The following is a 23,970-nucleotide window of genomic DNA, read 5'->3' as shown; positions in this document are numbered from 1 at the left end:
GATGACCAACGTTCTGGTCGACCTACTGAAGTTGATGATGACCAAATCAAAGCCATAATTGAAGAGGATCGTCACATAACTGTTCGAGAGATTGCAGAGAGGTTAAATGTATCGCATACAACAATTGAAAATCACTTAAAATGTCTTGGACTCGCTAAGAAGCTCGATATTTGGGTTCCGCATATATTGAAAGAGATTCACTTAACCAACGAATCAATATTTGCGATATGCATCTCAAGCGCAATGAAGCCGATCCTTTTTTGAAACGTATCATCACTGGTGATGAAAAATGGGTCATGTACAGTAACATTATTCGAAAACGATCATGGTCCAAGCGTGATGAACCAGCACAATCCACATCTAAAGCTGAATTGCATCAAAAAAAGGTCATGTTGTCAATTTGGTGGGACTACAAAGGTGTTGTGTATTTTGAGTTGCTTCCAAGAAACCAGACGATCAATTCAGATGTTTACTGTCAACAACTATTGAAACTGGATGAAGCAATAAAAGAAAAACGGCCCGAATTGGCAAATCGCAAAGGAATTGTGTTCCACCATGATAATGCAACATCTCTAATAGTGCTGCATGCGGCAGCAATTAGTTGTTAGTTCAAAATCTATCCCCGCTGGGCGACGAGTGAAAAAATTGAGAGAGCGTATGCGATTGTGTTCGTTTTGCGTCCTTTTTATAAAATATATGTGTAAGTACATATATAACGCCTGCATCAATGATGTCAATAAATGATAATAACTATTGTTTTTCGGGAATGCCATTTCAAGTGTTGCGTATGTAATTTCGTTAATGAAAAAAAATAAACATCGTTGCAAATTTGATCAAAAATTTCAGCAACAGTGGCTTCGTGTAGCAGATACACAAACCCAACTTGATGGTAACGGGGAAGAAAATTTATTTGTAGGTACTGCCGTTAGATGTATTATTAAGCTGTCCCAATTATCGATTATGTGTTTTCGTTAGCGTCCGATTGTTTACATCAGCGCTTCGATCGATTCGGAGTTGGCCCCAAAGGAGTCTCCCCCCTTAATAAACGAAACGAATCAGTTTAAAATATATCGAATCAAAGAAGTACAAATTTTAGGTTTACATAAACTTTTTCTAAAAATTGGCCACGTTATTTGCTAATACCTCGTCGAGCTACCCCCCAAAAAAATAATCGTTCTACGATCATTTGTTGCAGAGACAACCTAAAATTTTCCAAGCCCGCCAGATATAACGCACCAGATCAATTTCGGGGTCTCGAGCTCATTCGCACGGACAGCTCTCCCCACTCCGCTTCCGTGCGCTGTCTCATTCTCATACCGGTACTTTGCTGATCTCTATCAGAGTAGTCTCTGAATGGATTAATTCGAAAATTAAATAACAGATAATTCAACTCTTCCTCCAGACTTTGTCGAAATTTGAACTCTTAATGTTGAAAAGCGATTGCTAAAAAAAAAAATGATCTCGGCTCTTAGTTAACATAGAGTGGAATATTTTATATTAAAATGTGTAGAAACATAGCAGCTATCGAATGGCCTATACAGCAATTCGATACAGTCGAAATTGAAGTAGATATTCAAATTGTTTACGAGAAAAAAAGATACTCATACTTTGGAACCATATTTGGGTGATTTAATTTAAAAAATTCACTTCACAGTGTATATGATAGTACAACTCTCCAGCTGTAAAAAATACACTCTTTGGTTGCTGTTCGACTTGCCAAAGATGTAGAAATTAATTTTTCCGAAGACGCTTTTCGGATAAATAAATGATTTTTTGTAAAAACGAATAAATATTTAATGCTGAAATTTGGCATACTTCTTAACCGTAATGAAGACCATATTTTTTTAAAATTTGAAACCTGTGGTCTAATCCCTTAGAGTATTAAACAACTGAAAAAACAGTCTATTTCGACAGTTTTCATTCTTTTGCAACTTAACGTGTGGACCGATTTTAACGTACTATATCTCACTTTGTAGGTATTTCTAATACCTACATTTTCTATTTGACCTCTTTTTCTGTAAAATCTTTACATTTCTTTCTGCAAGCGAAAAACACGTTTCTCAAATTTTTTCGAATTCTTTTAATAATGTTCGCCAACTTTTCATGAGTCTCAAACGTATACATTTCATTTCTAATGACTTTCCGAACATTTTCATGTAAACACATAGCTACTTAAAGTTATTTTTTTAAAACAGTCTAATTTGACTGGACTATATGTCCAACAATGCAGTCTGTGCGTACAGTAATGTCCTGATAACTGTGAGTCGGCTTGCTCACGATAAGTGTGAAGTCATCATCCTCACCACTGGCGAAGGGGGCCGTGGAACCAGTTAATCGTATAATTTTTTGCCCGGCGCGCCGCGGCGGCTTCCCTTTCACGAGCCGAGGCACAGTGGGGTATTTGACCCAAAAAGCTGACCAAAACCCCAAATTTCATCTTTGTTCAAAATGAATGAAACTTTGTCCCTATGTTCCTAAGAATGAATAAAAGTAAACCACTATCTTGGTTTTTCGAAAGCAGCAGTATTTAGCAACAAATTGAGGCTTGAAAGTTAACAATTTTTGTGCTGGAGGAAAATGCCAAGAAACCTATATTAAAAAAGTTATTTATTACAAGTGTAGTGTTAAGGAAGTGCAATAACAGCATATGTAGGATATAGAGGAAGGTATGTAGACTAATTTGGCACCTTGTTTCCTTCAATTTTTTGTGTGGTTTTGATAAAACAACAATTTGAAAACAGTGTTTTTTTTTCGTAAAATCAAGTATAAAACATTGAATTACTTTTTTACACCCCAAAGCACCCCTTTACTTTTGATATATTTTTATCCTTCGACATTGCTTTATATATTTCTTGAAAAATTAGGTGCTAAGAGGTTCTAAAACTACAGTTCGGTTCAAAAGTATCGCCTCACTTGTGCACTAGTGTAAAATTATTGAGATTCAATGTTCCATAACTTTGTTAATATTCGTCAGAATTTGCTTAAATGAAAGGAAGATTAAAGCTTAAACATTCTACTTTTTGACCCTTTCATTCGATTTTATGTAACTCGGTGTCCAAGAGGTTCCCTTATAAAGAGGGCCTTCAGATTCTTAAATTTTGTTCATATTTGAGAACGGATGTTCCTCATAGACAACAGTGTTCGGAATACACGGGAATGTAATATTTTCTTAATCTCTCGTTCAGCCATCGCGTCGACTCGTCGAAAAAAGTCTCTTTCTTCCTACCGACTGGCACGACGGACTCGACGGACACAGCGGGGAAATGTATTAGTATATGTACAACGCTTCGTCAAAGCGATTAAGTGTCAGCGAATGCTTAGAGAGCTGTCGACGTTACAATGGTAGCTGGATCACCTCCAGTCATATGTATTTTTATTATCGGCCGAAACGATACACAGCACAATCGGACTGTGTGACGAAGAGAACGAACGAGACACATCGAGACCGAGTGAGATAACGCGAAACGCAGAAAGTACAATGTAACCATTGGCCCGTGGGAGCGTCGCAGGCAGGCTCACGCAGTCGAATCGAGTGGAAAGAGATGCTTTCTCTTTCTGTTTTTCACTCGCTTGTCCTTTTCTATGTCGGTTCACTAGAAAGGCAAGCTGCCGGGGCTTGAGCTTCGAGCAAAAAACTGATTGACAAGGTGCTGACAACTGTCCGCGCTCACCGTGAGTGTGACTCTGCTGAATGGCATTCACACTTATTAGGACATTACTGTATTACGAATATATAGGGCGACTATAGAAGTTACAATTTTTTTTTTCAAATTAATTTATAATAATAAATATACAAGCTATGCATGATCGACTATCACGTCGCGTAAAGTGTGAAGTTCGTCGCCCGCTGGTGTGCATGATATTTATCTTCCAGGTAATCTTAAGGGTCGATCCACACTATCGATCCGCTCTCGCTTCGTTCCCACTCCGTTCTCGGTTCGATCAAATATTCTTCCATGGTTTAAAATAGACATATTCACATTATGGGTAACGCTCCAATCTCAGTTCGATCGCATCCTAGTAACTATCCTCGAAAACAATATTTTACTGGCGCGAGATCGGGCTTGTCCAGAACCAAAACGATTGTAACACGTTTCTCGATTTACTACCAATCAATACGATTTTTCAAATATTAACAATAGCCAATGCAAAGTGTTGGCATTTTGAAAAAGGTATGTGTATATATGTATATACCGCCGCCGAGTAGGTAGATGTTGGTGATACCACTACACATATAATTATAAATTAATTACTAAATTTCTTTTCATTTTTATATGTATACGCATACATGTGTATATTGAACAATTAGATAAAACTTTAATGTGGTGAATTTTTTTATTTTTAGATGAAATGCTTATTGAATTAGTAAAGGCCAACGAAGGGTTATATAATTTGCAGTCACCATTTTATAGTGATAATAACTATAAAAGAAAAATTTAGAATGAGATAGAAAAATCCCTGAACCAAAATGGTAACTGTAGTGAAATTTTATTACATTAAATTTTAGCGCGTTGCCACGGTACAGAACCTACTGGTGAATTAAAACAATTTTTAAAAGCATTTCGTACAAGAAAAGCATCGGTTTGGGCATTTCCCCCCTGTCGTTGCAGATTTTGAACATTATTCAAATTACATCCTTCTGCCGTGGTATCCAAACTGATCACCCGATTATTTCGAATTATATTATGCAGTATGCACGTTGTTAAAATTATTGTTGTCGCATACTGTGGTTCTGCTTTTAGTCTTCTGCAATAAATTCGGAATGTTTGGGACAAATTCCCAAACGTACATTCAACTAATCTTCGTACTCTACATAAACGATAATTAAAGATGCGTTTTTCAACATCTTCGATGCTCTGTGTTCCTGGAAATGGTCTCATCAAATATTTTTTTAATGGGAATTAAAATGGGGCTACAATATTTGTTCCTGGAAGTACACAGTCTGCAGGAACATCTAATTTCTCATTTTCGAAAGATTTTCCTAAATTAGAACTAGCAAAAATACCGCCATCGCTATTTTTGCCAAAAGAGCCTACATCCACAGCTATAAATCGATAGTTTGCGTCTACGAGAGCCAACAGTACGACGGAAAAAGTTTTTTTATAATTATAATAGAGCGATCCACTGTTTGCTGGAGCATCTATTATAATATGCTTTCCGTCGATGGCTCCTAGGCAATTCGGGAAATTCCACATAGTCCATATGTCTGTCGCAATTTTTAGCCAGTCTTCTTTCCGTGGGGTTGAAATAAATTCAGTTAATAATACGTCATTAATTGCTTGACACACTTCCAGAACAATTCATTGTACGGTAGAGTGACCAAAACGATTACTGTATACAGATTATGGATATCTATTTAATATTCAAAAAAGTATTATTTACCTTAAACATACAACTAATTTTTCCCTGGGAGAAATAGCTTCGCGAAATCGGGTATTTTTTTTCGAAATTCTTCTTTCAATTTTTGATAGTATCATTTCGAATGTACCTGAACTCATTCGGAAATATTTCATGAATTTGTCGCCATCATCCACTAAATGGGAATATAATGTAAAATATTCCCCTTCAGTTTTTCTCTTCATCAAACTTGGATGAGTCCACATTGACCTCCTGGGTTCTTTTCTTTGGCACTCTTCACTTTCTTCGTCCAATGCAATAGCAATTATAGCCAATTCATTATTTAAAAATACTGCCATTGTATCGCAGAAAATAATTATGAATTTGACAGTAGGAAGGTGGAAAATGAACTGAGGTATGTGATCGTGTCGAGAATAAAACGTAACCTGACCGCAAGCGGCTCTGTAGTGTGGATACTCAGGGATGTGATCGAACCGAGAACGGAGTGGGAACGAAGCGAGAGCGGATCGATCCTAAACGGAATAATTAAACGGCATTTTATTTTACACATATGTAGCTTCAGTTTGAAGAATCAAAATAAAAAAAAAATTATTGAGGATACGGTGAGTTGTCAAATAAAAACTTTAATTTTTACAATCAAAATTCACAAATTTTTTTTATGTTCAGAGACAAATGTATAACGTATCAGTATTCTGGTTCTTTGAACGTTAAAGTAATGTTTGCTGAATATACAGACGAACTTTGAAAGTAATCTGTTCAGTGGTCATAGAAATATCTTGCACACCACCTACAAAAAAGCTGTTTCGAGAAAATAGCGTTTAAAGTTTTATTGTTAGCCCGTAATGAACTTTATCCCTGCGCTCGAGTCGGTTTGTATCTCATAACTCCAAAAGTTTTATAAATTTTGACATGAAATTATGTGGAGATATTCTCCAGACATTAAACAAAAAGATGACGTACGAAAAAGTCGATTTTTTTTACCCGAAGAATAGAATTTACCCCTTAACTCTTGTGTGGGCAACCGGATATCCTGGTACTCATGTAACCATATCAATATTTCCTTTCATAATTTTGTATATTTTTGTCTACAACAGCACTTGATATATTATAGGAGGGGAATACTAAGAGTTTCGGAAATGTATGAAAGTAAAATTATGTATGTTTACCTAATCTGTCAGAATAGGATTTTTTGGCATACTCCGATTGCTCAGTAACCATGGACATTTGGAATATTCACACAAAGGTTAAACTACAAAAAAAGATAAACTCAACAATGTCGATTCCGTGTACGCAACATTCTCTTAGTTCAGTGATTGGCTAATGCTTTGTTAAAACTGTAAACAACTACGAATTCATTGACTAGTAGATAGAGTTGAAGTATTTTCGGGTACACTATCCGCATGAGCCAATTTTCATTGGCACAATTCCTTCCATTACGAAGGGGGACGCATTTTGCGATCAATGATCAACGAAAAGCGATTTTAATAAAACAGCATATTGTGCACCTCAAGGATCGTCTCGGAATCCGAGATAGAGCGAATCACATTGGTGTACATACCTACATTTCAAACACGTATCGATCCGAATTCTGATATTATCGTGATGTCATGTTAACTCGTAGATTCAATTACATATTGATCGACCAGGGGTTGCGTCAGCCTCGCTTTCAACGTTGCATGGCATCGTGGAATCTCTCGAAATAATCCATCTGTAAAATCATCCAGAAGCCGCGTGCTATTGTTCGTCGTTGAATCCCTATTTATAACTACGTCACCAGTTCGCGAAATATGTAAGTCGAATTGATAGACCGCTCGAAGTGTTTATTGCGTAAGTTGCAGTTGTACCAGATTACGCCAGATTCACGATAATAATGTATACTTAATTTTAATATCTACTGACTCTCTGATAATTTATAATCACGAAGGTTGTTCTACATATCTTCTGCATATAGTACATAGTATCAATATACAGGGTGTGTAGCATTTGGAACGATTAACCCGCGAATGTCTTCGAAATCGTTGACGGTATCGAAACATTTTTCAGATGAAAGTTGAATGGTTTCGAGGTTGAAATAATTTTATGGGAGTAGTTTTCTTATAGATGAACGCACAAAGGACATTATGAAAGCCAAACCTGTTTTTTTTTTATAAATGGAATCACATATTCCTTAATGAATTGATCGATGCAGCACGTCATTCTCCATAAAAACGTATTAAGCTCTTTATGCCAAAATATCTTTAGGGTAGGAGATATGTAATCTCAATATTGTGAAGTGGTATTCTATTTCAGTATACAGTAAATTCTCGATGAGTGTTCAAAGTCTTTTCAACACTGACAAGGAAAGATTCTCAGATGTAACGCTGCATTTAATGAGGTTTATCACAGTGATAGAGCTTGGAATTTGGAGGCCAACAATATTTGTTTCAGCCGCATATGGCCATGAATTTATGAAATATTTAAGGTTCAGTGCCGAGGAGCCGTCGAACACTGATCGAGGATTTACTGTAGCTTGTACTAACATTTTATGCTTGTATGGATGGCATATCAACAAATTTCGAAAGAAATGCTAGAAAGGGATAATAGATCATACAGAGACCGAATAAATCTCTAAAATCAGGTTGAAAGAGTATACTTTTGAAGATCAACTTTAAAAAGGCAAACATCATATTACTAGTAACCTTTTAAAATATCCATAAAATAAAAATATTTATACATCAAAGTATCTCCGAAACTAAAGATCTTTTGGCATAAATAGCTTAATACATACTTTTTTATAAGAAACGACGGGCTGCGTCGACTAATGCATTAAAAATTGTGATTTCATTTAAAAAAAAAAAACAAGTTTGACCTTCGTGATATTCTGTACGCATCTACAGTAGACTCTACATTTAATGCCACTTTCGGGGCTGTAGAAGAGTAAAATGACATTAAATTTCGAGCCCCCTTCGTGCTAAGTTCTGTCCCATGGCGTCGAGCTCGGCGCTTGCGCAAAAGCTGCATCGTGCTGGTGCGCCGGCGTACGCAACATGGTGGGAGAACAAATGTGTGTGCGTGAAAGTACGTGTGAAGGGGAAGTTACTCATGTGGCATTATTTTCAGTGGCATTAAAGTTAGAGTCTACTGCACTTACAAAAAAGTACCTACATCAAATTATTTCCTCTTTAAAACCATTAAAGTTTTATCTGAAACATTTTTCGGTGTTGCTAACGATCTCAAAGTTATTCACGGGGATTGATTTAAATGACTCATCCAGTATACGCCAGTTTTCAGTATTTCAATTATCTAACCGTTAATACAATATTAAGGTACAAAAGACTACCCATTCCCCGATTGACACGGTTTCGCTTTTACATGGTATATAAATTAAAAAATAAAGGAATATTTTCTATGTTTTATGTCGATTAGTTTACCCTTGTGTATACAACTTGAAGGCCCGGAAAGCAGAGAACCAACGCGACGCGCAAAAAAAAGAAAAAAATGACCAGCATATGTATTGCATCTCGATGCATATTTTTTGTTTCTGTCACTTTTTTATACGATCATTTTTTATTAACATAAAAATTAAAAACTAGAATTTTTATCGAATTAAAATCGGTGTTTTTAGAAATATAACTCGCGATTAGTCGGCCAAATATGAACGAAATCGTTTGAAATTTTCATTGTAAATTCAGTACACTTTAACGAAGACAATAGTCTAACAAAATATTGCAAAGCTTTCATTTGTTTAATTATATTTTAGTGTAAATCGGTTACCGCGTTTTCGAGTTTTACCGTAAAAATGTATCGACGAAATTTTCGATTTGAAAAATTTTTATAAATTTTATAATACCGTCGAATATAACATAATAACACCTTAAATCCTCTTTTTGAATGTGTACAGAGTGGGCAAACCACGCTTTAAAGGCAGACAATAAAGCGGTAGTTAGTCGATCAGTTTTCAGGCATCTATAGAAATATTCTGTAAGCTTATTAAGGTGTGCTTAAATTAATGATGGATAGAGCATCTCAAAGTATGTATTTTAGGTTTAATAACCTTAAATTATCAATAACTATTTTGTATTTTTGTAAATCATACTTCGAATCAAGTAATACATTCTTGTTAGAAATTTGCATTATGTAAAGATTTGTCAATGTTTTAATATATGTCCAACGTCGATCCACGCGACAAGAGTTAAATATACGAAAAGTAGAGACTTTCTAGTTTCTTTTAATGGCAAATTGGACTTGCAAAACTTTGCAAAACCATATGTACTGTTAAAGTTAATCTTAACATTCACGCCCGTGTCATACAGGGTGGGGAAATAATTTTGGGTCCACTTTGAATATTGCCGTTATTTGTAATAATATGAAAAAAAAAAAAAGGTTATATACAAAACTTACACGATATAGAGGGGGCATATTCTGACACAAACATTTTCTGCGTGGATGAAGGCATAGAGGAGATTTCAAAGTACTCTCTATTTTTTTTAATGGAATGCTATGTTTTTTTTATCGTGATGTGATAGCTGGTGTTGAGACGACTTTAGCGAGCTATCATTGAAGGTCATGCAAGGTCAAATGTGGTAGTAAAATAAACTTTCTTACATTCCAGGAGATGCTCGAAGTGGTGACCGTTTGCATCACTGCAAAGTTGCAATTTTCGTATCGCTGCATCACGTGCATGTCTTATCGTTTCTGAACTTATCCTAGCACATGCTGCAATTATCCGTTGTTTCATATTTTCTGGTGTAGTGGGTACTAGTGGGTATGTTCGTCAAATGATGTGGTCACAGCACAATGGGTGTCCAGCACATTATGCTCGGAGAGTAAGAGATGCACTGAACGAACTTTACCCAAATAAATGGATAGGACGTGGAGGACTAGTTTCTTGGCCACCGTATTCTCTAGATTTAACCCCATTAGATTTTTTTCTCTGGGAAGCATTGTTAAATGCTGTTTATCAAGAATTAGTACTCAATAACGGCGGTCGCTTTGCCTGCGCTAAACTAACGGAAGCGCTGGACACGCATGGCCACCACTGTAGGCGCCGTGTGTTTTGCTGAACTATTTCGCCTCCCTATTTAGAACAAAACAGATTTTGTAACTTTCCTTGACACTGTCCTGAGCAGAAAACTCTGCTCTATCGCTTTCTATGGTTAGATTTTCTCCTAGACTTTTAGTTTTTGAAATAAATTAAAGAATATCAGCAAAAAGTGGTGCATCCTCGGTGTGCTTTTCACTTGGAACATTATTTAAACATATTTACATGTCTATAATCTAATAACAATTTATATTATTTTGTTCGCAAGAGTCCAGAGAATTAATACGCGTAAAAAGGAACTGAATAACTATTACTGTAAAAGCACAACACATCTCCAAAGTTGAAAATTTGCAATTTTTTTCAAATTTTATTTTTTCAAAAATTGGATGTGCTGGAAAGAAACAGTTTCCAAATTCGTATTTAGCTCATTAAGATCTATCAGAAACGCTTATTGGCGATTGAAAAACGAAAAACAGTTAAAATTTGTTGAACAATATAATCAGGTATGTTGAATAAACCATTTTATTTTTCATAAAAATTATGAAAAATCTAAAAGGAAATTAAAATTTTTTAGACGAATCTAAGTGCATTTACGTAAAATTTTAAAGAATTACACTTCAGGCTATAACTTCACTTAAAATGAGTCCAGGTAGGCTATTGTACAATTATTGTTTATTTTCCTTTTTAGTTTGTTTTAAGTTATATGTTTGTTTTTATTTTTTAAGTATTTATTGATTATTATGTATTTTCCTTTTTATTTTATTTTATAGCTAAAGTGTAATACTATAATTTTGTTTTTTTCTTTCATTTAATTATTCATATTTTTTTGTTATTAATATTTTTAGTGAGATAATAAACTGTGATACGAAAGGGGGTCGTTTTCTAACAATTACAATCCCATATAAAATTAATACCGCGAAAAAATGGTTATGTCCAGCTAGCATATAGGATTCGAACCACTGTGCGTCGGTTCTACTTTCCGGGCCTACAATTGTACAGTGATCGCAACTGAAAAATAACAAATTGGAAGAATAAAGATGGGTTTTTTTTTTTTTGTTATGGAACATTGTTAATTTATGTTCGTGTGTTCTTTATTTTAATAAATGAATTGAAATAAATATCGTGACTACGAGGCTCAGCATTCTGTAAAAACTATCTCCGTTTTTTTTTCATAAAATTCTTGCCTCATTTTACACAATTATTATGAACATATTTACGACTTCTGTCTATATTCGTCGATATGATCTACACGGTCAAAAGTTTAGTTGAACATGTGTCCTGTTTTACAAGGTTTCGATTACACCACTTTTCGTGGAATGGCTCTACCGCGTAGAAATCGAGGGATGGGTGGTGTATAAAATTTGATAACTGAGAATTGCCTCTAAGAATCAAATTTCGCATCCCTGTAATCATTAATCGAACATAAACTTCAATAAGTAATTATCCAGCAACGTGGTACTCTAATCCTTCAGTCGGTAAGCTTCATTAGAGATAAACAGATACCGTCAAGGTATCGATACTTTCACTTATAACTTGTATCGGAGAAAAATATCGATATCTGTTGAGTATCGCATCAAAATTATCGATACCTACTTGTATCGATGAAAAATTAATACAAAGTTCCTTTTTATTAATCTAATATATTTTAACCAGAGTTGAACAAAATTTTATTCGAATAATACATAGTGAAAAGTTTTAAACAGTTAATGAGATTAAATAATTGTTTGCCAAGTGTCGATACGTTCCGAAAGAAGTACATATTATTTTGTTATAAAAATTGGAATTCCCACATTTAACCTTTTCAGACCTGAATATTCTTTTAAGAGCAAAAAAAATATATTTGTTTGCATATTTTAACTCAGTGGACTGTTTCGATATTTTGTTTAAAAAAATTTTTTAATTGTTTTAAAAAAAGGTTTATTATTCAATTCTGAATTCAGTAGATAAATTTACAGTACATTGCACAACTTTATGAGAAAAATATAGGTCTGCAACACACTGTACCTAAGGCTTTGTGTGAAACTGTAAGAAACTTCATGTACACAAATGTGACCACCAGGTCTGAAAAGGTTAAACGATTAAAAATGAGGAAGTATGTTTTTATCTTTTATTCGTTATTTGAAACTATTGAGTATTTTGTGTTTAGCATGCTTTGCGACTGGTGCATGTGTTTCTGTTCGCGCCAGATGCCAGATGTGAATAGGGCACCGCAGGTATCTTTTGTTTTTTCGTACATTTTTTGCGGTGCCCTTCTGTGAGACGTTCCTTCTTCCGCCTCCGACTTTTTGAGACGTGCGTGTGTGTTTTGTTCAGGTCGAATAATCAAACATTATTCTGTACTTTATTATCTTGTCATTAAAGATTATATTCAACAGAAACTTTTCATCTAGACAATGATTTTGCCCATTTCTGATATTAACGAAGATATATTTTATTAATGAACATTTATTAGCAACGTAATATAACTGGATGACAACCACTTTCACATTCATTAGCTTTCATATCGATTACTCGCCCCATTCGATGTGAATATTTATTTCCAATACCGAGTATATGTGTATCGCAAGCGAAAGTATCGATACTAAAAATTATTTGTATCGAAACGAAAGTATTGATTATTTACTTGTATTTACGTGGATCGGTTCATCCCTAAGCTTAAAGTTCATCCCTCCACTTGCAATTTGGTAGCCGCAGTCCGTGACGATGCGAATAGAGAGTGTAATAGCATATATAGGTACGCCTTCCTGTAATGCGATCATTCGGTAAAAGGTTACTAATGAATCGATCGCGGATCGGGATCCCCTACTCCACCTGAAATCTTCTCGAGGAACTCGTTCTCCCGAGAATCTCATGATTAACGACCTATACTCCCCGATGATCACAACCAGCTCTCTCTCTCTCTCTCTCTCTCTCTCTCTCTCCCCTCTTTCTTTCCGACTCCTTCGTTCCTGTTCTCACTCTTCCCTCTGTGCTAAAGGAGTCCTGGTTTCGTGGAAACTCGTTCCTTGGCATTCCGTCGTTGTTCTTGCAATTAACCAGTGTTTTGTTCTCTGCAGTCGATAGATCGGGAACCGGGCAGTCTGGAAGCTCGCCGAGGGTGACGCTTCGGCTCAACCAGGTGCGGGGAGCGAGGGATGAAAAGAAAGGAGGGGGCGCTACGAACTCCCGTCAGGGTGGCATGAACGCACAGGTATAGTGTGAAGTATCAGATTGTTAACCCTTGTTGTTCTCCAAATTACTTAAAAATTACCAAAGAAATAATTTTTCTTTTGTTTTATTCTTGTGTATATTACATGACAATATGAATGATTCACAAGAACATTTGAACATTTTGAAACCGTTTAGTGTCATTTTTTCATTCATTAATTGTTCATGTATTATACATATATAATGCAGTAAATGCTTGATGAGTGTTCGAAGGTTCCTCGGTACTGAACATTAAATATTTCATAAACTAATGGCCATATGCGGCTGAAAGAAATATCATTGGCTTCGGAGTTCCAATCTCTATCACTGTGCTAAACCTTATTAAAAAGTCAGCGTCACACTTGGGGACCTCTCCTTGTCAGTGCCGTGGAGCCTTCAAATACTCATCGACAATTTCCTGTAATTCACATTATAATTGTTATTATACATAATGAAATCCAATTTTTCTTATTTTCGATCAATGGACACTCTTGAAATACTTGAAAGAAATTGGGGTTTCGTAAGTTTCTATTGTATGTTTAATAATGCTCAACACCTGAATTCCATCAAATGAAGCAGACAGAGGACAAATAATATCTTATTTTATCGATAAACTTTTAAATTCACATTCAAATCTGCGCTGTATAATCTGTACAAAATTAGAAGAAACTAGGTATTATAGACTCACAGATATAAAAAAATTCGCGATACTAATATTTTATTTCGTAATTTAAAACATGTAGCTAATGGACTACAGTGGGCACGAAAAAGTTAAGGAGTCAGAACAGGGTAAATGTTTGAAAAAATTGATATTTTTTTGATATTTTGAAAGATACGCGTTTTAATAATACTCTTACCAAGTTTCTGGGGAAAATTCGAAAAATTGACGGAGGTACTGCATTTGCGTGAAGCGACGTCTGAGCTCAGCAGCTTAGAATGTCAAACTTTGAATATGTTTCTCTCGAGACATTTTTCAACAGCGTTCACAGCAAATAAAAAAATTTACTACTCTAGTTGACACGTTCAAGGTCCCATTTTATTCAGAAAACCTGCCTCTTAAGCCGCGCACTCGCCAAGCGAGCGAGCACGAGCAAGCGAACACGTCTTTCTTTTGATGTACCGACACGAATCGGATTATTCAGCGGTACACACCAAACGAGCAGTGAGTGAGAATGCTCGCTCGCTCCTGTTCGCTGAATGATCCGACTCGTGTCGGTACATCAAAAGAAAGACTTTGTTTGCGCTCGTCTGATATAGACGGTTATCTGTTGCATTCGATTACTCTGCCCGAGAACGTAATACTCCGTGTAAAATAAAAATCGTATGGTCTAATGAAAACATTATTAAACTAATAGAGGCTTACTGTAGCCAGGAATCGTAGAATATCTTTCCTACAGTTTGTGTACCTTTTCATTATTTTTGGGTGAAAACGTTGTAGCAATTTTTAAAAATCATCGGTCGACATTCAGCTGAAATTTTTGAACATTTCATATCCTTCTTATTCCTGCAAGTCCCTCAACAAATGGCTTCCACTATACCGTTGGCTGTTTTTAAACAGCGAAGTTTGCCACCATCGTTTATCTTGTTTTCTTCGTTTTTATTTTTTGCGCTTAACTTTAGCACAATAAAAGCAGCATTTGCACAAAGTAATTTCTTCCTATTCTAATGAATAGTAATAATTTTCACAATCTGCTCGCGGTCAGTGTTCGGATCAATTGTGAACAGAAATGAATTCGTACCAGTATGGACGTAGGACGAGTATTTCAGTTGAACACGAGCGAGGCCTTGCGAGCGTTACCGAATGTTCGTTCGTGCTCGCTCGCTTGGTGAGTACCCGGCTTTACAGTACGTAGCTGTTTATTGATTAATGAAACTGATTTAACCCTTTAACTGTGAAAGGCGTATATGTATGTACGCCCTCAAAAGTCAAGTGAATATCGAGCCGCACATGCTGATTGTTTTTTTGTCTCTCAATGGTTTCGTTTCTGCTGTAATTTTCTTCACATTATAGAACACCAAAATACAACGACAGATATGCTCTTTGTGGAATGTCATTTGAAATCGAAATGAGTAAATGCTTTTCGCTATAGGATTGAACTTGTCGATCCATTTTGTTACAGGAAAATGGCCAATTTTCGAGGAACAAACGAGAATCGGCGTGATAAATATAAACTCAGTATATTCCAGCATCATATACGAACAGTCCGCAAAACTTAGTTGACGACCTGATACATTCGATATTGAGGAAACTTTCGTTATGAAACCCCGATTCATGATGGGCATTCACTTATTGAGTTAGATTCAATTGACGCACAGCAAGCGTATGATTAAAAAATTAAGACGAAACGCTGCGTAGAACTTTACAATCGAAGCTGTTTTAAAAACTTGGTAATGTAGATAAATATTGTATGTGAATATTAATTGTATTACATTTTTTTCTTGTTTCGAAAAGCTGTCAAGGTTATAAGTCCATTTTGCCTACCGGTTATCTAAACCAGAATTCGCAACCAGTTTCGTTTTCGGGTGCTGCTTCATTCACAGATTTTCTAAACCATTGGTATTCTGTAATATCCTTTTTTTTAATTCCCCAATTTACAATTTGCAATTTATGTACATAAATATTTGGCACATTAGTATAGCGTGTTTGTAATTATAACATGTAGGTATTTTCCAAGTGGTCCATACCTTAAACTTAGCAAGTTATCAGGAATCAACTGTTACGAACATGATTTCCAACCATGTGAATAACTGCTTATAAAGTATTCTTCTCGTAACATCACACTCTCTGGTCGCCCTCCATAAATATAGAAATGGGCAAATTCATTACCTCGACAGAATTTCGAATAATGGATTAAAGATGATAAAAGTTTACCGTCATTGTTATTCGATTAAATGTGGACATTCTAATTTTAATAATAAAATAATATTTCTTCTCGAAAGAGTAGACACTTGGCAAAGAAGTATTTAATCTCATTAACGGTTTCAAAACTGGGATAACGATCTCGTATATTTCTGTTTTTTACCGTGTATTATTCAAATAAAATTCTGCCCAAATCTGCTCCATATTGTCACATTGCTGTTCCTACTAGTGATGGGCGATACAGTATCGATATATCGGAATGTCGATATTTTGTACCGATTCTTAATACGACGATGTATCATTGTATCGATACTTGACCCATGAATATCGAAATTTCTGAATTCATTTGAGTGTACATTTTCTCAAGTTGAGACAATTATACATCAGGCAGCGATAATGGTAAATAACAATTGACTCCACGCGGATGCCATCGACAATCGACATTCGACATCATTTTATCGACATTCGAGAGCGAGTGAAAACGAAATAGGGAATGAGCCCAAGATGTAAGTCAATATTTCTGCAGCATCTCAGCCTGGTCGTTTCCATGTCAACAAACACTCCGTCACTTTTCGACTTACACGAACAGCGCCGTCACTGTGTGCGTGTCGCTCTCCCGGCGAGTCATCAATGACTCCGGCGTTGTATTCGTAGGGTTGAATATTTCTAATAATAAACACAAGAACCTCATAAATCTCGTCCTCATAATATCCTTAACAGTATGACTAACTTATCCTACCTACATCCTTCACAATCATACTATTCACTGTCATTTAGTTAGACATTAAAAAGTATATAATTTTTGTAATAAAAAACATGAACAAGGCCTCAAATCCATGACCAAAAACTTCTCTGCAGTTCCATTGTAGGACGCTTAACTGACTACACCAACGGTGTTCTTGGGAGTAACGTCAATATTTTAACATACAAAGTTGTAACAAAGTTTTAATTAAGTATGTTTAATTTTTTTAATTTATATATTGTTCTGATAAATGTAGTAATACTTTAAATTGTAAAAAAAATGCAAACTACTGGTGTACGTTTTTTTCCGTGAAAAAACGTGGAAAAAATCGGTTTTTGATTTTTAAAACTACGACATATCTTACCAAATAATCATCTGAAAATTTAGGACAATACTTATGACAATATGTTGTTACTGTTATTGTATAAATGCAATCGCTTTAAATTTTCAATAAGAAATTCTTATGTTTCCTCATTTCTTAGATTTTGTCATTTTTCACGATTAGGATTTCGACAACCAAAAAGTCGGAAAAATTCTCTAACACATGTCCCGGTATCTATTATTTATCAGATTTTTGACAATACATATATTCAAATATATGTGAAATAGTATACGCGTATTTAAATATACGTGAAACAGTACAAGTGTATTCAATACACATGAAATAGTACACGCTTTTTTTATCGAGATATGAGGGTCTTCTTCAATTTTAAATGGAATAACTAATATTTTTTCTCGAAATCGAATAAAGCACCAAATTCTCCGTAAAAATGTATTACACCAAATAGGGTTTAAAATTAATGATTCGTAAAATAATGTGTGAAACAAGTTTTCTTTCAAGCGCTGTTCGAAGTGTTATACATTACAATCAATGTATTTGCGTAATCGGATTTTGAGTGAACGAGGAACTTTTTTTTTAATGTTTTTGCTGTTATTGCGGCACATGCACTAATAATACGTTCTCGCATCTTTTCGGCCGTCGTTCGTCGCTCGCGATAAACTTCATTTTTTAATGTTCCCCAAAGGAAATAATCGAGCGGTGTTAAATCTGGCGATTGAGCTGGCCAAGCAATGTTACTGCCACGTCCGATCCAACAATTAGGAAACATCCTATTTAATATTTGTCGCAAATGCTGGATATAATGTGCTAGACAGTCCTGTTGATACCACATTATTTGACGTATTAGACATGGTACATTTTCTAATAAGCCTGGTAGTACTTCGGACAAAAATGTGGAGTATGTTTGACCTGTTGATGATCCTTCAATGAAGTACAGTCCAATGATTTGGTGACCAATTATGCCGCACAACCAAACAGAGAATTGTATGCGTTTCTCAAAATCTCGTCCATGTAGCTTCTGATGTACTGACACGTGATACGGATGAAAGTTATCCAAATGAAGAATACGCACAACACTGATTAGACAGATGGCCAAACCACGCGAAATCTGAGCATGAGTTGCTAAGGTTACAGTTTTACGACAATCACGTTTCTGACGACGATAAAACTGTCATGTTCTTGGAGCCGTTTACTAAGCCATAAAAAGGTCGAATGTGATGGCTGATTTCGATACTTAGTTTGGTATAATATCTTAGGTCTCGTAGCATTCTCATTATACGCACATAAACAATTATCATATCCTACTTTTCTCTGTTACTGAACATCTTAATTTTTGTTTACTAAGCTACTAAACAACTACTAAACTCAACTACATCTCATATTGAGGATGTCTAACATGTAACAAAGGACGTATTTACATACATGATTTCTGTCGTAAACGAAGTTGTGCTCTCACGTTGACTGAGCATTATGAACAGTAGTGGATTTTATGCATTCATAGCCTCCAGAGCTCTGTGAAATAGAGGAAAAGACAAAACTTCCGTCAGACGCAGTGGGTTTTTTGTATGATTTCCAGCCTAATAAGATGCTTTACAGAAGTGAGTAATTACTACGTTTACTTTTGTCTTTATAAATTACTTTGAAAAGTGTAATTTTTCATAAAAATCCGCAGTGTAATTATGAAATATTTCCTAACAGGAGATTATTAATTTGAGAATATCTCAATAATTATTCCTTTTTAGCCATCTTTGGTATAATACTTTTTTACGCAGAATTTGGTGCTTTATCTGAATTCGGGACAAAATATTGGGCATTCTATTTAAAAAACTGAAGGTGACTCTCATATCCCGATAAAAAAGCAAAGTAACAAAAAACAGACTACAGCACTGCATGTCCCCCAGGAAACCATGGAACATGTGTTTGAATAATTTTTTTGTGCAACAAATAACTTACGAGTTATTTGAAGTCGTCACGTTACGAGACTCATCCTGTATGTATATGTATATTTCATACTACCTAAATATCAATTTGGTAGTTTATCCTATTAATATGATAATACAATACGTATGACGTTATGTTTCAAATTCAACATTAACGTCATTTTTTATATTAATTTCATCATATAAAAAGACAGTGGAATGAGTCATACTTGTGTATTTCCATACCCGTGTATCCGTGTATTTCACTACCTGTGAACCAGTGCATTCCACTAGCCATGTCCCAAGTCTTTTATTACTCGTGTACCCGTGTATTAAAACTACACGGACCGAAACACGGGTATATTAATTGCACGTGTACATGTGTACTCGAGATGTTTAGTAGATACATATGTACCTATATCCTACTCTTCGAGCTGAACACGCCTATACACCATTTTAGGCGTACACGGATAATAGTTTACGAGATACCAATAAGTAAGCCCTTAACGCACAATTTTATTTCTAATTTACCGACCAAAAATTATCCTATTTTTTTCTGCATAAATTCAGTCTGATGCTATGAAATCACGTTTGTTTCATTGTTAATGGTATACGAAGTACTTTAACAAAATGGGGAAAGGAAAGGGCAAGATAGAGTATTATACAGGGTGAGACACTTAAAACCGGCCATCTGAATAACTTGGCTGCTATTGGTGATAGGAAAAAATGAATCAGGCCAAAATTATTTGGTATCAAGGGGCTGATCATCCGATGTTACTAGTTTTTTGATAGGTGGAAGCGTCAAGGAGATATGAAGGTCATCTCTGTTTTTTTTAAATGGAAGGGTATGTTTTTTTACTTACATTCTGATAGAGTATTTCAAGACGAATACAATGACCTATTGGAAAGGTCATTCGTGGTCTGGGTTAAGTCAATTGTGATGGAAAATAATTTACTTTGAGGAAATGGTCAAACACTTCCTTGCCGTCTCTGGTTGTTGATATTCTTATTTCATCTCTGTCTCGTAATCTCTTGTTATGGGTCGTTGAATGGAAATAAACATTTAATCACGCTGTACGCTTCATCTGTACATACTATGATTAGTCGTGTATGCGAATCTCGGCCGAGTGAAGTGTATCTCAAGTTTCCGAAATGCGTTATTCAATAGCGGAGAAAGTAGATATGGTTTTTGTTTATGGGGAATGTCGCCAAATTGTAAGAGATGCAGTCCGTTTGTATGCTGGACAGTTTTCCGAACGTGTCACACCTTCACGATCTGCATTTACGAATGTTATTAAAAGTTTTCAAGAAACTAGACGTGCAGATAACAAAATTCGAAGAAGATCCAAGGCAGCAATTGATGATCGAAATATAGTGAACCTTTAGCAGCTGTAACACAAAATCCCCATGCTAGTACAAGGCAGCTAGCACATGAAAGTGGCATCAGTCAACGAAATGTTTTGCGAATATTACATTTAAATAAATTCCACGGTTTTCATGTTTCACTTCACCAAGAATTACATGGGAATGATTTTCAAAACCGTGTAACTCGACCTCTGATTCGTAATATCTGTTGCATAAGCAAGTAGTGATACTGCTGTTCATCGCACACAGCCCCCACTATTTCAGAAGCACGTCTAACGTCAACGTCTTTTTCTCCATCTTCCCTTCAGCGAGTAGGTACCATTCGGGGCTAGACAAGGACGTGGTTCCCAATTTGATCCCTTTAATTTTCTTAAAGTTTTTAGTCAAAGAATGGATCAATTGCTGAACACCATGCCAAAGGCCATTAATTTTAACACAAATTTTCCCTCCTGGTTTGATCTCATTGATCAAATTAGACACAGCGGTAAAGAAATCGACACCAGAAACCCCCTTTTGAAACCAAAAGTTGTGGTTTTTAATACCATCTATACTATACTCACCAGCTTCTAGTATCAGCAGATCAACTCCTCCTATTTTAGCGCACAGGTTTTTAAGGCGCACACTGCATCTAGCGTCTTTAATGTTACCTTTGTCCTCGTGTTTCACTGTCGTGGCCAAGACCACATCGACATTGCTACGTGCTGTTTGCCGGAGTTCACCAACTGGTATTCTATGACCTTTCTCGTATAAAGAGGAGATCACATACATTTTAGGTGCTTTCCCAGCAATGGCGGTGCTATAATATTCAGCAAATCCTCCATACCCTGAGCATGGATCTAAAATCACCTTGACGTCTTCGACGAATTGCGGGTCGGCTTCATGCAATTGCTGCATTTTAAATCCTCGACGACTCACATACGCTTCTCCCTCACTTGACCTCTTAGGCAAAGCAATTCTCCCTAACCGCTTTAAACTCTCCCATGTTGCTCTTGACATTCGTCAAGCCATACGATCAGTTGCCTTGGCTGTTCTTATGATATCTGACACGCTAGCGTGTTCTTTCCCAGAGGAAAGAATGTTCCACTTGAGCCAATCCCATCTCGGTGAGATTGTTATACACGGTTTGTCATAACCTATCAAAGTATTTATAAATTCCTGTTATCTCTCCAATGTCATCTTCAGGCGCATCGGCGGTGACCCCTGCATCAGCGATCATTTGTTCAAGCAATCGTTGTTCTTTACTAATTCTCTCAGCCGCCACTGTTGAATTCCATTCCTCTAACATTCCACGAGCCAGACTGCCCGTTGTCCTTTGTTGTGTTGAGAATAACTCATACATGTTCTTGACGGCTTGGACAGCATCATTAAGGATGCTCTCACTATGCCGTTCATACGTCACCTCAGTTGTGTTCCACATCTGTAAATTCGGCAGTCAACTTTTCTTGACAACTCCAACCTCCTTGGAATTACTTAATGTTCTTCTCCACGGATTTTCGTCGTACCACTGATTCAAGACTTGATTAAGTTTCTGTGTGAGTTCATCGCTTCTACCACCGCTTCGTAAATACACTTCTGATAATTCGCACTCCGAATAACGCAATTCCCATGAACTCTCATGTTCTTTACAAGCTGTAAACACCATAGAACATCTTTCGCCTCGGTCAGCAGATATTAAGACGCTACATTGATAATAACCACCGATAGTACTTAAGTAAATTACACCATTAAGGGTGTAGTAGACGTTTAAGCCTGCCCACCAGGCTGCATGGACCCATTGGTCGCTTTTGTCAAGGCCGCGTCCCAACCCTATCGTTCCAAAAAATCTCATTTCGGTCTGCCTAAATGCAGGATCTTTTTCATCGGACGGGCGACTAAAGCTAATGCACCCCCCATCGTGTTTAATCGCGCGCGATAATCTGGTATCCAGAGTAGGAGTTCCGTCAACCTGACGCCACTTGTGATTGCAACAATTCAACACTCTTGCGGGTAATTGACAACAAGTTTTTAGTTCCTCTGTGTTGCCACCAATGAGTGTTCCGCTCTCATAATGCGACCATATGAGCCACTCATAAAGCAACCACTCTTCTGTCGTCAACATCTCCGGTTTAATGCACCACTCCTTCGGGATTACTCCTAGGTTAAATTCATTTTCCTTAATTTTTGAGATTAAGCCAAATAGGTTTGCTGCTCGGTCCACAAATCCCACAAACGCTGCAGTAATCATGCGATGCCAGGCCGGCCTGACGCCATTACCATCCCAATCACAGACTCCATTAGTCTCAGCAACCAATTCGTCTGGCCCCAAATCATCATACACCCCCGACACTGCTCTAATCGCGGGGTGCAGGCATGCTAATTTAACGAAAATCGTGTCAAGCAGACCACCAGGCACTCTATAGGCTAAAACATAATTCTTACTACCAGATCCGTTAGGCACACTGATCAAAAGAAAACTAAAACTGAACATGGATTTCAAAACGTGCACAAAATGGACTGCGACATTAGCATTATAAGATAGTTCTATAGACACCTTGCAATCCCCTCTCGACAAAGACAAGCCAGAATTAGTCACCTCAACGCCGGCCGCGAAACATTGCACTATAGCTTTGAGATCCTCCGCTGTGATACAAAAGAATTCAAAGGGGACGTCTGAGTTGTACTTACGACAGAGCGACAGGCCCTGTTTGTTGTCTCGCACGAACCTGAGATAACTAAGAGGCATAACGTTTCCGTATCTATCATACTTGCATATGGGTCTAGAATAATGCAAACGTTCTATAAGGCTCAGACCACCATTACTAACGCGTGATAAAAACCATCGATTAACTTCCCTCGGCTCTGCCCTAGCCGTTGCGAAACTCTCCTCCATTACTAGGTTATCTGTCTTCGCCTTGCACCAAGAAGGCAAGCTATCGACAAGCTTCGAGACCATTCCCTCTCCAATTGAACTACCTATGAAACCGGCAACATTACAGACAGCGTCCTTAGCATACTTCCAAACAAACACCACAAAACCTTTAAGGTTATTCCATACATCTGTAATCGCATGGGCCACAGTAGGATTTTTTGCCCAATACATGCAGCCAAAAAGACCTGTTATGAAACCTGGCACACCTAGGGCCAAAGTAAAAAGATCAATGGAATGTCGCTCGCGGCCATCAGTTCTGCTCAGACTCACGA

The 23,970-nt window shown here is 36.6% G+C and overlaps 1 protein-coding gene across 1 annotated transcript in view; it reads left to right on the top strand.

Annotated features, from left to right (window-relative positions):
- Positions 1 to 227: 227 nt before the first annotated feature.
- The window catches only part of LOC107186120 (ankyrin repeat domain-containing protein 12), a 56,177-nt gene continuing 32,434 nt past the window's right edge, over positions 228 to 23,970 (top strand). Inside the window, exons 1-2 of the mRNA XM_015573929.1 lie at positions 228 to 603; positions 13,435 to 13,568. Coding sequence (XP_015429415.1) covers positions 228 to 603; positions 13,435 to 13,568 — 510 coding nt within the window. The remainder of the gene's footprint in view (positions 604 to 13,434; positions 13,569 to 23,970) is intronic.

Source organism: Dufourea novaeangliae, unplaced genomic scaffold (assembly GCF_001272555.1).
Source record: "Dufourea novaeangliae isolate 0120121106 unplaced genomic scaffold, ASM127255v1 scaffold69, whole genome shotgun sequence".
In the NCBI taxonomy this organism is placed as follows: Eukaryota; Metazoa; Arthropoda; class Insecta; order Hymenoptera; family Halictidae; genus Dufourea; species Dufourea novaeangliae.
The sequence above is the reverse complement of the archived record's forward strand: the minus strand, read 5'-3'. Positions and strand labels throughout refer to the sequence as shown.